This window comes from Fusarium graminearum, chromosome 2, assembly GCF_000240135.3.
Source record: "Fusarium graminearum PH-1 chromosome 2, whole genome shotgun sequence".
NCBI classification, from domain to species: Eukaryota; Fungi; Ascomycota; class Sordariomycetes; order Hypocreales; family Nectriaceae; genus Fusarium; species Fusarium graminearum.
In genome coordinates, this window is record NC_026475.1 from 8,599,738 (window position 1) to 8,616,458 (window position 16,721).

The window sequence follows — 16,721 nt, forward strand, 5'->3', positions numbered from 1 at the left end:
GTATACTGTTCTTCCAACACTCCCCCTTCAAGCCTCCGAGCTCCCATTACCTGACAATTCCTCTCACAGCTTGTACAACACAACATAGCTAACTCGATTCCTCCCTTTATGAGTTCATTTCTTCATCTGCGACTTTCCCCTAATTCTCGAGAGCCTCTTCATAAACAAAAGTCACTTTACCTTAAGTATTAGTTCAATACAACCAACCAAGCAGTCGTTGTCGGAATCTTTCTCTTTTTCATACCCCCTCCTCCCCTAATCCTTTCATTACCTCGACTCAGACCAGTTCATCAAACCGGCCCACTCACCATCTTCGACAGTGACTCACAAAGATCTTCAAGCTACGGACTATAACTTCATCCTCTCGATCCTTCTCTCCTAAACTTTACTCAACCTCTTCACATCACTGGCCGATCAACCATCAACAATGTCTTCTTCGCCAGGGGCCAAGGGGTTCGACCCAAAGGCCAGAGAGGCAGAGTATCAAGCTCTATGGCAAACCTGCGATCGTGCCACACGAAAGGGTGACTACATTTACGCTGACAAGGAAGCAAAGCGGGACATCTTGTACGCTGCTTGCCACAATCGTATTGAGAAGAGGTATATCCATCAATCAGTCATCTCTCACTTGTTGAACTTTATTGACCCTAAGCAGACGTGCTCAGGGCAAGACGATGTGCGGAACAAACATTATCAGCATGGTCGATCTTCACATCCAACGAGAAGCCTCTCGCCTCCTCTATCGTGCACCTCGCACGATGCATGCCCCTGATCCTGCCCCCAATCTGTTTCCCTACCCTGCCGAGTCGCAGAACTTCAATGCCAATCATTTGGCTTTGAATCCGGCTCAAAATCCCTTCGTGTCTGTCCCGCAGCATCAACATCTGCCGCCTCAAGTTCCAATGGTTCCCCAAGGATTCGACATTTCGATGCAAAGCGAGAGCCATGTCATCCGCCATATGCAGGAACAACTGAACACTCAGGGCGAGTACATCAAGATGCTGATCAATACTCTCCGTGACTATCACGGACGGATCATCACGCTGGAGTCTTCGAAGAAACAGGCGGAGGAACGCGCTGCAGCCTTCGGCCAGACTGCCCACCCCATTCACCATGCCATGCAGTACCCGTTAGAGGGCCTTAATGCTGGCTTCAACCCCCGCCTGGAGAGCCCAGCGACGACTGTGAGTCAGACCCAGGACGGGAATGGGGATGGCGATGATCAAGAAGAACTCACACCATTGGTAGAAGCTTGAAGCACATTGAAATTTTGAGCAATGGGATGACATTTTGGGGTGCCAAAGAGGACAGTCAGTAAAAGGGCCAGACTATAGGCACGATACAAATCGAGGGGAAATGGTTATAAACATGGGATGGAAAGACGATGAATACTTTTAGCTTTACTATATAGCTTCTAATGAATGATAATGACGATGACGATGACGATAACGACAACGAAACGATCTATACACGATAGCGCCTTCGACCAAATCGACTAGTCTCCCTTTGTCACCACCATTGCGAACAGCCGATGGCCAGTTCATCAAATGTGCTTTCTATTTGTTGCCTCATGCATCAACTATATACATTCGCAAGCGCAAGTCGTTAAAGGAAACCCTTCCTTCCGGTCCGTCTCTACAAAACGATTATCATCTGTAACATGAAATAAACAACAGGCATTGCAAGGTTTCCGCCCGTTTTCCTAGCACTCCCAAACTCCGGTTCCATGAGGGAAAAGAAAAAAATAAGACATTAAATACTGAGTGTCGGGGTCGCTATTGGCTATATCCAATGTATGTCCTTGTACTCGTAAGCTGGCATCGACTCAAGGGTGCATCGTGGCTGAGAAATGTCGTAGAATTGCGTCTCTGGTCGTTTATGAAAAGGCGCTGTAATCCTTAAGCGTCTTGCCGTCGCAGTCAGGAATCTTGACTCCCTTTTTGAGATCGCGATCAATAGTCAAGAGACCCCACTTGTCCTCCCACTCTTTGCCCTTGGTGTTGTACCTCACCTTCCAGGGCTCGTCGAATGCCTCAAACCAAAAGTAGTTGGTACCATTCTTGAGGGCTTGGCAAACCCAGTCCTCCATGAAGGTGTTCAGTCCGTCAACGCCAGCAACTGAACCCTTGGTACAAGAAGTCGCGGTACCGCCGCAATGGGTTCCGCCTCCAGTGGGCCAGCCTGTCTCTGAAATGATGTTCTTCTCCTTGTCAGACTTCCAAAATTGTCCATTGTTGTTCTTCCAGAAGCTGGAAGTCCAATCAGCTGCTTCATCGGCCTCGACGCCTGCGAAGAAAGGATGAATATTGGCCATGATGTAGTCGCTGTCAGCGGCTAGCTCAGAATCCCAATCATCTCCCAAATCCGAGGTGGCGACAGGCAACTTCAGGCCCTTCTTCTTGAGCTTGGTGCGAGTGTCGGACAGAATCTTTGACAAGGCGGTAATGTTCATCTCCTCTCGGAACAGAATCTCGTTGGCGATAATGATGCCTTCGAATGGGTCATCGCCGTACTCGTCCAGAATATCCCACATTTGACTCATCTGTCGCTCGTTGGTTGTCTCATTCTTGTCCAGCCAGACACCCATCCAGACCTTGGTGTCGTCAAGCTCCAAACGCTGAATGGAGTGGATCAGCATCTGAGTTTGGTTGCAATCTGTACCGTAGAGTCGAATCTTGTTGGTCAGCTGGCCCAAGATGGCCACATCGCGCGTAATGTTGTTCTGAGAAGGCGGGTTGTGCATGCAGTCAGGATACTGAGAGTTGAGCGGGGTGTAGTCCATGCCAGGGAATACTCGGTGCAAATCAGGGTTGTTGAGAAGCTCCTTGATCTCGGCGCTGTTCTTTCCGAGATCACCGTTCTTCTTCGTGTCGTCCTTAGCTGACTCCCCCTGTCCGATACCACCAGCGCTGCTTTCGTCTTTTCCATTGTTGACCATGCTACCTACGACGCCACCAACAATGGCGCCGACGATGACAAGGAATACCACAATGATGATGAGCCATTTACACCTCTTGCTCCTCCCGGTATCGTCGGCTGCCGAACTATAGGGCTTTTCGCGTGCCGCGTTCATCTCATAAGCTCCGCCTGTATCGCATTAGCAAGTGCGCACTGTAGTCTTGAGGAAATACTGACCTCTACCGCTCATTAGGCCGCCAGCAGCCGCACCGCCTCCAACCACAGCAGCAGAAGCAGAAGCACCCCTCTTTGCGCGGTCTGAGTTGGAAAGACTCAGCATCGAGTTTCGTTGACTCTTTCCATACACCAGACCATCATCTCCGTCGTCGATGATCTCATTAGGATTCACCACACCAAGATTGGCGCTACCGTGTCGCGAGTTGGTGAATCCGTGGTAAGGGTTGTCGACATAAGGGTCACTTCCATTGTATTGTGATGTTGAAGACGAGCCTGGAGGTCCACGGGGCGAATCGTACCCGTTTCCGTAGCCGCCATTTCCTCCATACGGATTCTGTTGTGTCCGCGATGGAGGTGGAGGCAAACGAGAGTGTTCCATTGCGCCTGTGCCGCTACTATGAGGATTGCGGTTAGCAACGTTGTGTACGGTTCAAGTCTGCGCCCGGTGCAGTATGGGAATTTGGAGGATCTTACCCCAGATGTCCTCCTCCGCCACCCCCGTAGGTGTTGTAGCCTTGATCGCCGTGGTAGCCGCGGTCGCCTTGGTGAGGTGATGGACGTCGAGGACTATCGTAGCCAGCTGATTCTCCGTAAGGTGAAGCCGAGCGGCCTTGAGAATGGTAGTCGTCGTAGCCGCCTTGCACACGGCTGTAGGAAGAATCAGGATGAGCGCTTGGGTGGTTTGATCTCGAGGGAGCGTCGTGGGCAGCGGTTTGCGAATAACTATGGGGTGGAGGAACGGGTCGTTGCGGCGAGGGATTGTAGTAGTTTTGAGAGTCGAGAGGCTCTCGCTCGTAGGGATCCCCGTGGTAATTCTGCATTGTGGATAGGGTATCCGTAGAAATCTGGATCCAGGCGAAAGCAGCTGGCAGAGTACAGTACGGATAAGATAGCGGGATAGCGACTCGAGAGCAGCCAATGCGATGCCAAGAGTATGGATGATGCCAGCAGCGGCGAGCCGCCTCAAGGTAACCTATGGGGCTCTTGTCGAGTGGATCGATCGGATGGTGGTTTATGGTGGTTTTAGCGACAGAGAGGTATCTGAAAGCGGAGCAAGACCAAACAAATGCAAGGAACACAAGTGAGCGAGTGGAATAAAAAGACCGAGTCTTGGGTTATTGATTGACGAGTATGCGTACAGTAAATAAGATGAAAGGGAATGGAAGGGGAAAAAAGATGGAGGAAATGCAAGAGTCTTGATTTCAGTGCAACTTTGGGGCCGTTGCAAAGTTGGAAAGAACGAATGAGAGAATCAAGCAGCGTCTGGGGAGCCACACCGGATGCGGACCGATAACCTGGAACTGCCCTTTTTAGCGGGAGTTCCGCCCTGGACTCCCCGGCAACGGGCCCCTACAGCTATAACAATACAGGTGGGCAGTCAACGACCCCGGCGAAAGGCGGGACCCGTGACGCAGACGTTTTGGTCACTCAACTCGAGACTTGCTGCTACTATTACTCTATTCTGATCAAAAAGAAATAGGACTTCATCATGTTGAAAACGGTTGTCAATTACGAAACGACTTTTTGTCCCTCGAAAAAGAATCAAGACAAGTGAGGTTTTACGAGCACAGCCTCCTCCAAGACGGGTCCAACGGCAGAAAACGAGGTTGGCAACGATCTAAACTGTGTTAGTCGTCAGATGGTGTAAGAGAATCACCAACACGGGGTTGGTCAGGCTGGCTTGCTGAGGCTATTTCAATCGTGGAGGCGTGCGCGTCCTGTTTTTTTTTTTGTTTTTGTTTTTTACTTTACTGTGTCTTTCTCGCTTTCTCTCCCAAAACCTTGATCTATATTCGGAACCCATCTTTTATTCCGACCAACTTATTTCTGTCTAGCCTTTGTCCCTGATGGCTGATCGCCGTTAAATCCAATGCATGTTAGTCTCGTATGGGTAATTAATATGTTCACGACAATAGCGTCGTAGTCGTCGTATTGACACCTCGTTCGTTACATACAAAACAGCGAGGGTCGTCGTCCTGTAAGACCATGGCACAGTGAAGTCTCGACTCTATACCCCTGGTCCATTGACAACTCCTCTCTTGACCAGGTATGGTACTTGTTACTTTCGCCTGTCGATTGACGATCAATAGCGGCCCAGGATCATGGAACGCAACAATGCGATATGGGTCAATTAAGTAGCGATCATCCTGCGGTGACTACCAAATCTATTGAGGCATACACTGCAATCAACAAAGCAATGCATCTCACATTGATGAGGCGGTATTACAGTTTACATCCAGCACAACATACGCAGTTCTTAATCAATCTTGTACAAACAACGGAGCATTGCTCGTGGCGTAATATTAATTTATCGCCTTAATTATCACCGACGGCACAGCGACTAAAATAAGATCCAGCACCGTTATATCACGTCTTCCCAGGCGCTATTTGCTCAAATTAAACAATGCCCGGTTGAATGAACCATCGCCGGTCGCCCTTTTGTTATTCTGTTTGTCTGCGCACCACAATCAGCAGATTAAAGGATCCTCACTGACCCAGTGTTACTCCCTTTCTTTTTTTTTCTCTCTTTACCTGGTGCGACGCTTTCCTTTGATTGGTGATCCTGAAGCGTTTATATGCGACACTTTTGGTCGATCCATGAGATCTGTGCTTCGACGATAAGAGTTTTGATAGTGATCACTGCAAACTGTGCTTGTCATCGACGATGAACCAGTCGTCCAATAACAGTTCAACAGAGGCTTCCTCCAACCAAAACACTGACAATCCAATAGCCTCGACGCCAAACATTTTAATAAGTGGCATGTCATTAAACTTAACTATAAGTGCTATGTTAGGGCTGAGATAGTGCTATTTTCTGGATCAGATGGGCAATCATGGCTTCCTAGACTTATGTCTAGCTTCAGCTCAGGCAAATTAGCCATGGACCCTTGAAGCTGAGAAAAAAGGGATCACGCGACAATTTGAGGAATGCTAAAGCCGATATCCCTATTTTCAGATTTCGAGGCTTATCAAAGCCACCACAGGTTGCTGACAGGTATTTTGGCCAGGATGTTTCATTTACCCGGCTCTAATTGCTTGATGAACCATCACATTGTCAAGAAGCTGTTGTGGAACGTTACCCTGAGTATATGCACGTCATCATGCCAACACAAGCCATCGATACACAACTATACTTTATCTAATAATGGCATTGTCTACTTTACATGTTCAACATGGGTGTAGAGTGGTAGGAGGTAGTTGTTCAGTGCGCATGAACGACAGAGTTACGCTCCAGGGTAGTCAGTCAACGTCGACCGTGTAAGACATCAAGGGATGGAACACTCAGACTCCATCAATACAACTCTACCCATTCAAGTAATTAAACATAAGTAGTGGGCTTCGCAACAGTCTTCTATGTATTTTGTGCCGCTTTGCCAGTTTGTTTGCCATCCCGGAGGCTCCGGCTCGTATGTCGTGCTTGATGGCTTACGTTTGTTTATACGACCGAGCTCCAAGCCACTGTGTGCAACGTTGAGTATGCATGTCATGGGATCAGCAAAGCAATCGTTGAGAGTAAGAGCTGTTAAAGGAAATGAAGTGGCTGTTTGATTGAGTGCATGAATCTCTTGGTACTGTATTCCTAAATGGTTGGTGTTGAGCTTCTGGGTCAAGATTGATATGAACATCTCTCTCTTTTTAACTAATAGGAAATGACTCGACAAAAAAAGGCATTGCTATACATAGCAGGCTACATACCAAGATATAAGTATTGTGGAGGTTCTTATTTGTTGAACACCATGGGCATTTCCAACTGGCTACCTGCCGAACAACACCATCTTAATCAACTCTAACGTATAAGACGCCAATTAGAATATCTTCTCATCACCGCAGTATACACTTCATGGTCTGACTGAAGAACGAGATAATTTAGCACAAGAGCCCGATTACATACATCGTGATCAACCCGCTCATGTGATCGGGTCTTCGAACAAAGACCAGCTAGCTCTGGAGAAAATCGTCTTATTCTCAACCTCGAAGCCGGCAACGCAAGGTCACACAAGCACACATTCACTGGAAGCCCGCCATTCACAATGATAGCCAAGCTCATGATGACGTTGTATACAAGGTCTTTCCTCCCTAACCCCAGCCAACGAGCTGGCGCGCGGAGCATTACTCCGACGTGTGCTCCACATATTATGCTCATCTAGATGACTTCGTCGATCGATTGCACGTCGAAAAGCGAGTCCTCTGTTTGTTTCGACCGCGGTTTCTTCAGACATGTTCGATATGCCCTTGCTACTCTACCGATGGTAAGACAAAGGTGAAGGGGACGCCCATAATAGGAGCCTTGCTCTGGCCTGGTCACCGTGATGTCATGTCGACGACTCAGATGTTGATGTCATACATTCGAAACGACGGCATCATGAGCATTTATTTATATGTAGCCTCGCAGCATGAGAGAGACGGCTTTTGTTCTCGTCACTCTCACAATCCCATCTCTGCAATCAGATACTCCCAAAGATCCCTCACAGTCTCAACCACCAACACACACGCTCAAGACTTCGTCACCAACAACAATCATCATGTCTGTGAACCCCGAATCCGCTACTCCCCAGATGGGCGAGTTCCGCAACAAGGTCGCTCCCGCTGAGCCTCTCATGAAGGGTGGTGTAAGTTAATTGTCATAGATATTCTCGTCCTCTCAAATATGTGTACTTACAACTCATCCAGCACGCTCCCGGAGTCCTTGTTGGTAACGAAGCTCTTCCCGAGTTCCATGCTGAGATGCACCCTCCCGGCACCGCCCCTCCTGAGAACACCTTCCAGCCTAACCCCGAGTCCGAGATCCCAACTCAAGCCTCTGGCAATGAGGGCGCCATCCCCGCCGCCGCAACTCTCGGAGGAGCTACCTCTGCCGACGTCCACACCGGCCTGGGCAAGCCCGCTTCTGGACAGACCAGCCAGGAGCTGCACGGTACAGAGAAGAAGAACCGCTCCGGTCTTGAGGGTGTTGGTGCCAACCCCTCTGATCCCATCCACGACAAGGGCGCTGACCGAGACCACCCTACCAACTACCGTGGAAAGGGTGGTGAGAATGCGCTGAATTACCCTGGTGCCGAGGACCGTGAGCCTGCCAAGGCAGAGGAGGTTGCGAGCGAACGTCGTTAGAGTATGGCTGCTGTGCGGACAAGAAATGCAGTAATAGCCACGAGGGCTTAATGAGTTAATGGCAATGATATGAACAATAATAAGCTTGGACCCATTGTACATGTGAATCACTATGAGTGGAAACCATCAATCAGCAATGCCCTTCAAGCTGTGATTGGAATGGATATCCAATATTGTCTTTGCCAACGTAAGCATCCCAAAGAACCGAGTTGACTATGGAAGGTGCTGATCATCAATCAGACTTGATCTATGGTCAGTGGAATGTCATTGGCGCGGCACTTGATACTTTGCGGTGGTCTCGTTGGGCATCAAGTGCCGATAGTGGCGTTGGTTCCTGGAAACATGAACATTCTTTCCGACCGCTTACATGGGACAAGACGAGGTTGTAGACTAAGTCGCAGCCCGATGTAAACCTCGGTTCTGTGTCGTCCATGTAATCTCAACATCCATTCAAAGCCCAAAAGTGCCTCGCAATCAGCCCTGAAATCGCAGGAGCATGAACCTTACCGTTGATGTTACCTTGATCGTCGTCTCCCCCTTGACAGAAAACTCAATTCTGCTCTCGGCATGTCCAGCGTTTGAGACAATCCCTGTTGTGACATCTCCAACGGTCCCTGCATCTCCACCGTGGAGATGGAATCGGCAAGACTCGATTGGCAGTGATTGATGATCAGAGTCAGGGTGCGACCGCCGTTGCGTTGATTGCGACTGTATTTGTGAGAGTTTGCTTCGGTGTTGAGAAAGCAACTGCTGGGTGGAATTGCCCCTGTACTTGGACGGGAGATCATTGCTTGGCTGCGTGGTTAGTCTAGGTCGTGATAAAGGTCAATAGGGGACTGTGGTGGATAGCCGCCAGCGTCTAATCCAACATTTGCAGGTTTGTAGATAGATAGTTTTCTCTTTCCTCATCTACAGTCGTGTATCTCGTATTTGGCCATTATCTATCTACTCCTCACCCTGACCTCGGCTGCAACGGCAGTTCTTGTCGGATCTGGACTAGAGAGCCATGCTGTATCCACAGCCACGCGCCATGCTAGATATTAATCTTGATCTTATTCTTATTCAGTGACGTACATGTATGTCTGAAGGATTCACCTGTCTCAAATTTAACTGCACCATCTTGGCTAGTGCAGAATCCCACTCTGCATTCTCTGTTCCTAGACAATATGTCACATCTATGAACATTCTAGTACCAAGTGAATGAAGATCAAAACTTTAACTCTCTGCTTGGGTATTGATACCGTTATTTATTTCCCCTCTTCGAAAAACTACAATAACCGTCGTACCTTGAACCAATCAAGCATATTTATCCCACTTAAAGATCCTCCTCGTGCTCCGGGAGCTACACAGGCTAGAACTAACTAGTCACGCCAAAAACGTCTCCCCGTTGATCCATATACCGCTCGCCTCGATTAAACGCGGAATTGTGATGCATTATTAATGAACTTCTTCATCCAGTTAGGCTTTTCGTGCCCAAGAGAGCAAGTCATACGGGAATACTGTCTCATTCTGCCCGAAACACAACGCGGCGTCTTGTCTTAGTCCTCAAGAATTGCTTCATTCCAATTCCAGTGTAGGGCTCGTTTTCCTTTTAAGCGTGCCGGTACTTGACTAAGTTATGACTCCTGTTCTTGGCACAAGGAATTCTATCGAGACACATCCACATTTGTCTTCTCCTTTTTCCCCTTCAAGGTTCCTTGATTCTTCGAGGACTGCACGTACACCTTTTGGGTGTGGGCACTACCTGGTCTGCTGCACAGCACCTGTCTCAACCTAGACTAGATAGTATGTCGGTATTTAATGTAACCAAGGGCACTTCTATCGCTTCCATCGTCAAATCATTTCATATAGTGCCGCATCTCAGTCCATACTAAACGCCGCTGACGTTGAAAGCTCCTGTACCCTGACTCTTCTAGCCAGGTACGCTACGGTAGGGGTTGTAAATTTCCTAGGCACTCCAAGTGCCGAGTTCCTCCTGGGGTTCGCAGTACCCATTCCTTGTCTATTTTACCAGAACGGCTTCTCGTCTCTGCACAAGCTTCTCCTCACTCCCAACCAACTACCACCCTGAGTTGGACTCCATACGACGAGCCGTGTTTTGTTTGTTTGTTTGCTCATTCATTACAGCAGTTCGGTAGGACCCGAACCAACCATAACCATGGAGATCCAGTTCTCGATCCCTATCAACGGTGGGCGCAACAGTTCAGCTGGGTAAGCTACCTATGAAATGGAACCCTGTCGCACATGGGCCCTTCCTTCATTCTCAGTACAGTACAGCATAGTATAGTACAGTATAGCTGAACTGAGCTGACAACTTTTTTGACTTTCTAGTTCTGCGTCGGCATCAGCCTCTTCCACTGAGAGATCTGCAAATGACACCGCTGCCCGTGGCGGCGGCACTCATCGCTTTGCGCTTGAGACAAGGGCCCGGCACACTCGGCGTAGCTCAAGCAGAGCTCGTACAGGATGTGCCACATGTGAGTTTGCTGTGTATTCCACGTTTACATATCACTAACTATTCTTTAGGCAAGTAAGTATACTGTATTTGCCGGGTTTCTCATTGCTCGACAGTCGCGTGACAGTTTGTGAATCTCATCACTAACACATTCCAGAAAGCGACATGTGAAATGCGACGAAACCAAGCCATCATGTCTCAACTGCATGAAATGGAGGGGCTCCTGTGATGGCTACGCTGATGCTTCAGCTCCCTCTGAAGCCACTGCTGCAGAACAACGGCCACGACCTGCCGCGTCTAGGTCAAAATCATCCGCGAATTCTTCAGCCAAGTCTCGTGCAGCTCCAAAAATAAAGGTCAGCACAGGTTCCACGGCCGTTACTACGAGGGTGCCGACAATCCCGGAGGAGCCTTCAATCAACACTATCTGCTTTACAAGTAGTGAACAGCGATCCTACTTCGATGAATGGTCTTCCCTCAGCGTTACCTTCCTTAGTGGAGGTCTAGGCGATTCGCGGTTATGGACTACAACGATGCCTCAGCTTACACTACAAGAACCTTCATTACGATTTGCCGCTATGGCAGTTGGTGCATTGCGCAAGTCCTCAAATGTTGAGTTTGAGGCATCGTCTCCTGGGAATGAGCTCGCCGGTGATAACAAACACTATCTTAACGCCATTGTCTACTACTGCGAGGCTCTGCAATTGCAAGCCAAGGCGAGACCAACAAAGGAGGGTTTACGAACAGCCTTGTTGGCATCCCTCCTATTCATATGCTTCGAGACGCAACGAGGCAACATGCCGGCAGCTCTCAAACACATCATCCACGGCTTCAGCATGCTCAATGAACTGGCAGCATGCTCGGACAAAGCCCCTAGTCTCGTCAGGATTGCACCGGCACCTCCTGCGCTGGTTCAGGAGATCTTGGACTGCTATAAGCCCCTGGAGTTACAGTCGCGGTCTTTCATGGGCTCATACAAGAAGTTTTTCTTTCCGCCTAAACCACCTGGCGTTATGTCCAACAAAGCCCCTCCAAACCAGGCCTCTAGTCCTCAGATGTCCAGTCCAGTGAGTCAACCTGGCACACCATGGGCCGGCGCAACTCCAGGTCAACAGAACTCTGTCAGTTTGCCAAGTCCTCAGAGCCAGGCAAGTCCACAGGCAATGGCAGACCAACAGACACCCCCGCGAGCAGCACCGCAGAGGCCCCCAGGTATTGCACCGTTCACCAAACATTCGCCCTACTTCCGACCTAGACAGACCAATATTACCGTTATCGATGATATGCCTGCAGCTTTCAGCACGTTGGATGAGGCTCATGGCTACTGGACTTTACTGCAGAGGTTCATGGTCCAGTACATTCCCCTTTTGACTGCGACAACGGCGCAGCTCGCCTTGCCCAAGGTCAAAGACAGGGGCGAACTTATAGCTAAGCTATCAAGTGTAAGACAAAACCCACGAATCGCCAAATTCTTGGAAGATTCAAGGTTATGGCTTCATCGGTGGTCAGCCTCATTCAGCCCCCTGCTCCAAGCCGTCTCGGACAATCAACAGAATGACTCCCAGTCTTACCTGGCCGCTATTAATTTGCACATCGAGTTCCTCATCCTCTATGTGTATACATCCATGCCACGATACTCTGGCCTCGAAACAGCCAAGGATCTCACGCCACAGTATAGCCAGATCAACGCCATCGCCGAGACACTAATTGCGTCTCGTCCCAACTGTGGTTTCGCGATGGACTCTGGCTGGACTTGGCCGCTCTTTGTATCTGCTTTCGGGTGTCGAGATCAAGCCGTCAAGGAAGACGCCATCCGTATTCTTGCAAAATACCCTATTCGAAATGCACTACGCGACAGCCGCGTGTTCCGCGCAATTGCACTCAAGAATTGGGAAGTTGAGGCGATGAACGCGATGGAGGACGATGAAGACGAGCAGTGGCTGCGGCTCAGAAGGAGAGAATTGGTGTTCGAAGATCTTGGTATGAACATCATTTTCCGTTATGCAGAGAAGAACCCGATGACTGGGGAGTGGGATCTTGTCGAGGAGGTAGCGGCCTTTATGGTGAACGAGGATGGACAGTTGGATTGGCACAGACAACCGATCTCAGAGTCCATCTCAATCCTGTCGGGGGTTTGCTAGTGGGAACTGAGCAAGGTTTCTTACGGAGTAGAACAGAAAGCTGGTTTGATAAGCGTAGGAGTCCTGGCGTGCGTGCTTTTAGGCTGCGATCATCCAGATACATTATCAGTAAAGCAACAAATAAATACGAATAGTTGCGATTAAATTACAAGTCCCAAGTGGTACTTTTTAGTTCAAAATAATCGCTTCACGAGAGCTCATGCGGGTGGATAATATTAAGAAGTGTAATATGCAGATATCATACTTTGTAGTCGACACGCCCAGGACACGGTGATGTTTGATGCATCTCTGACGTGGTAATGTATGGTATTCATTACCATGTGAAATTGGTGAGCAATCAAACAGCAATAATATCACAGTACTTAGCTGTCGAATAGGTGATAGTAATGATACAGAAGATATAAACAAGTCATATATGATCAAATAAATAACAATAACCTCATTGATACGTTGTCTCAAACTTCATCAACTGCCATGTGTAGGGTACCTCGGCGCATGTGCCGAGGTCGCCGGCCTTAGGCACGCGCCACCTCCACATTCTGGACAGCCAGAGGTGACGTGCCTCGGAGTGAATTGGCGGGCAGCCCCAGGGACGGGTTGGGTGCTGACTAGCATCCTATCCATAGTAATCAAATCAAACTCAATACAACTGAAGTCAATTCACAGGCATCATCCACCGCCTTTCACCACCACCATCATCGCCATCATTACAAACTGCGTCTTTGACTTCTATTGACGCGTCATGGCTGGCGACTAAACGAATTACTCGCTGCTTCGACATCACGCGCCCATCTCCTTTCCATAGCATACCCTATCTCCATCGACAACGACACAGATATGGATCCCTCTTTGACGCGCGATCTGCCAAATTCGGCCCCTAATCCCACAAAGATACCATCTCCCTCTACGGCTTCTAAGCAATCACCGCGACCGGGAATCGGTCGCATTCTATCATTACCTCCACAATGGCTCTCCATGTACGACGAGTTTATAACCAAAAACGCCGGCCAAGTTTCGCAGATTGAGAGCGCTCTAAGGAGCTTGACATATATAATTCCAGGTGAGTCAATACACCAGGCGTTCATTCATCGCAAAAGCTGTATCTAACCACAACTGCTAGGCCGGTTCCGCGATGCTGAAATCGCATCCGAGTCGATTCACTCGGGTGTCCAACTCCTATCACTATACCATGACTCCCTACTTCAGAAGGCTATTGCACGTCTGCCGATGGCCAGTATGCCATCGGCCCATGCTAGATACACACGATACTGGACTCAAAGGAGTGGCGCATATCGAAGGATAGCCATGTTTCTACAAATGATTATTTATACAGAGATGTTATGGGAGATGACGGCCAAGAGAAAGGGTGGCGAAAAGTCCCGGTGGAAGGTCGTCTTGCTCCTTGAAGGACTAAAGGCATTTTGCCGGCTTTTGCTTCTACGCATTACCAAGTCTCGACCACTAGTCACGCCGGTGTTGCCGGAGCGGGAGCCGATTCCCGAAGACGTAGCAGCTGCGGATGAGGATGAAGAGATTGCATACCGAAGTGAGAGCGAGCTGATGGATGAGATATCGGCGGACGGGTCAGGGTCTTCGCAGTCGTCGAGACCCGCGCACGAGCGCGAGTGGAACATGCCCCGAACGGGCATGAGCCTGCCATCGCTGCCTACTGGAGGAGATATCAGCTCCTACTTGCTGGGTCGTGTATTGACCGCTGATGACATTAAGCCTGCTACTAAGCTGCTCAACCAGCTCCAAGGCAGCAGCCACGGTGCCGAGATCCTGCAGATCTTGTCGCCACTCATCTACGCTGCCGCCATGGCTCACAACATCAGACGTGGAGGGGACAAGAAAGCTTGGACCCCCTGGCTGATCGGATTTGCAGTCGAGTACGCGGCCCGACAATTGAGGGACCGCGGTCTGCGGACTACGTCCCTGGAGCGTGAAGAATGGAGCAAGCGTGGATGGGCCATGGGCTGGTGGGCTATGAGGGGTGCTGCATACGAAAACATCACCAAGGGCGTTGTGGGAGGAGTGAGCAAGAGAATGCCCTCCTTCATCGGGGGCATTCTTGAAGACTACGAGTACTTGTGGGAGAATTACTACTTTAGCACCAGCGCATAAGAAGCACAGCGGCGCAGCACATCGGTTTGTCTCGAGTACAATGAACGTCAATGGTTCGCTGGGACTTATCGGTTCACGAATCTGGCATAATTCAGGGGTCGACGTTTTGGATCCTCTCTTGCTCAGCCAGCAAAACACAATAGGGCAGCAGATCGGGAGGTGGAACAGGATGGCCAGGCTGGGAGCTTGGATCTTGTGGCTATTCTGGACCCGTCCGCCGATTTGGATTACCACTTTCGCGCCGGTGTTGCACGATTGCCTTCTCAGCTGCCCGTGCGGTCGCCCAAAACTGTTGGGAGGCCCTCTCCGATCAGCGTTGGGCGATCGAACAGAGAATTCTGTTTGCCGGCAGTGGTTTCCTGCTTACATTACTCAGCTATTTAGCTTTTCTTTTTACTTTTGTGGCGACGCGTATAATGTTATGCATTTATATAGTTGATCAGATGGCCTAGGCGTTTGGGTATGACATAGTTAACTGCTTACAATTGCGGACATTTCTAACAGCAACTGCCAATCGGCTTTCACTCATCACTTTGTCTTTCCGTTAATTGATTCGAGATACGAATGTAACTCTGAGAAGTACATCTCATCCATCTCCCGGACTAGGATCGAGACTAGACATGAATGATGCTTTAGGCGAAAAAGGGGTGTGCATACAGTCCCACTGGGCTGTGCAACGCTCGGCCGAGAACGAACCTCTTACCATGTACGTATGTACTCTGTACTGTACAGCTGTCGATGAGCGAGAATGAGGAAAATTCAAGAGACAAGAGACCCCTGGTTTATTCGGGGTTTCTGGAAAGAGCACAGAGCTTTCGGGGTGTGTGTGGAGGAGAAGGATGCGGCGGTAGTTTGGAGGCGGGTTTCAAGTTGAAGTTGAAGGAGGGCCTAGTGGGCTGTTCTTTCCTGCTGCAGTCTTTCGTATCGAGAAGAGAGAATTCTTTCATGGCGTGCACTCGTGAAAGGCAAGAATCGACAAAGAGACGGTGAAGACATCTGTACAACATCATTTCGCAACAAGAGCTTGCAGTGTAACGCGGTACCTTGCATACGACGATATTTGGCTGTGCTATATATATACGAGCTCCCCAGCAGCCATTTTAAATCGCAGGGTTCGGCGCTATATTGCTGTTTTGGTATAGAAACGTTCTGTTCATCCGGCAGGGTTGCTTGCTAATGTTGCCCTTGTCTTAACAGAACCTGTCATCCCCTATTCTGCACATGTTGTTTTCTCTCTTTTCCATTTCCGACGTGTTCTTATCTCCGCGGTGTTTGAGTTTGAGTTTGTGTACATCGGTACAGTACATTAGTACTTGTACTTGGGGGCAACATGTAGGTACCCGAGCCAAGAATGGTGAAACGTTGAACGTTGAGTTTTTCCCTTTTCTTCGGTAAGGGACTAGGGCTGAAATGGGCAACTCGGGAAGACTAACACGCCTAAAGCTGAGTTCAATGATGGATTTACCTCAAACGCGGTGCGTACCTGGCCTGGACCGGTGCACAGAGTTTCGCGAGCTTAAAATAACAAAAGTTGTGGCTGAGCAGCAAGCTTCATTAAGCATACTGTACCTACCCAGGTAGAGAGGGACACGCAAACATACATGAAGCCTCGTGGATACTGTACTCTGTACATGCTCTGTAGATGCAGGCAGGCTAGTAACCAGCAATCGGGTAGACCGCAACATGCTGGTGCATATGATCTGCTCTTAAAAACGCCATGGGTCCGCGCTTTGATGATGTTGAACGTACCCTTAGAC

General features: G+C 49.3%; 5 protein-coding genes across 5 annotated transcripts; 4 read left to right on the forward strand and 1 right to left on the reverse strand.

Moving 5' to 3' along the window:
- Window positions 1-427: 427 nt before the first annotated feature.
- FGSG_02808 (uncharacterized protein) lies at window positions 428-1,256 on the forward strand (the record flags this gene model as incomplete). The annotated part of the gene is made up of 2 exons (XM_011324702.1): window positions 428-567; window positions 656-1,256. 2 exons carry the CDS (start codon window positions 428-430, stop codon window positions 1,254-1,256), a joined length of 741 nt encoding a protein of 246 aa, XP_011323004.1.
- Window positions 1,257-1,876: 620 nt separating this feature from the next.
- Window positions 1,877-3,956, reverse strand: FGSG_02807 (uncharacterized protein; the record flags this gene model as incomplete). Its single annotated transcript, XM_011324703.1, has 3 exons — window positions 1,877-3,087; window positions 3,136-3,530; window positions 3,610-3,956. 3 exons carry the CDS (start codon window positions 3,954-3,956, stop codon window positions 1,877-1,879), a joined length of 1,953 nt encoding a protein of 650 aa, XP_011323005.1.
- A 3,702-nt stretch (window positions 3,957-7,658) lies between these two features.
- On the forward strand, window positions 7,659-8,244 carry FGSG_02806 (uncharacterized protein; the record flags this gene model as incomplete). Its single annotated transcript, XM_011324704.1, has 2 exons — window positions 7,659-7,745; window positions 7,807-8,244. 2 exons carry the CDS (start codon window positions 7,659-7,661, stop codon window positions 8,242-8,244), a joined length of 525 nt encoding a protein of 174 aa, XP_011323006.1.
- A 3,738-nt stretch (window positions 8,245-11,982) lies between these two features.
- FGSG_02805 (uncharacterized protein) lies at window positions 11,983-12,840 on the forward strand (the record flags this gene model as incomplete). Its single annotated transcript, XM_011324705.1, has 1 exon — window positions 11,983-12,840. One exon carries the CDS (start codon window positions 11,983-11,985, stop codon window positions 12,838-12,840), a length of 858 nt encoding a protein of 285 aa, XP_011323007.1.
- Window positions 12,841-13,677: 837 nt separating this feature from the next.
- FGSG_02804 (uncharacterized protein) lies at window positions 13,678-14,964 on the forward strand (the record flags this gene model as incomplete). The annotated part of the gene is made up of 3 exons (XM_011324706.1): window positions 13,678-13,900; window positions 13,961-14,074; window positions 14,174-14,964. 3 exons carry the CDS (start codon window positions 13,678-13,680, stop codon window positions 14,962-14,964), a joined length of 1,128 nt encoding a protein of 375 aa, XP_011323008.1.
- Between the last annotated feature and the right edge of the window lie 1,757 nt (window positions 14,965-16,721).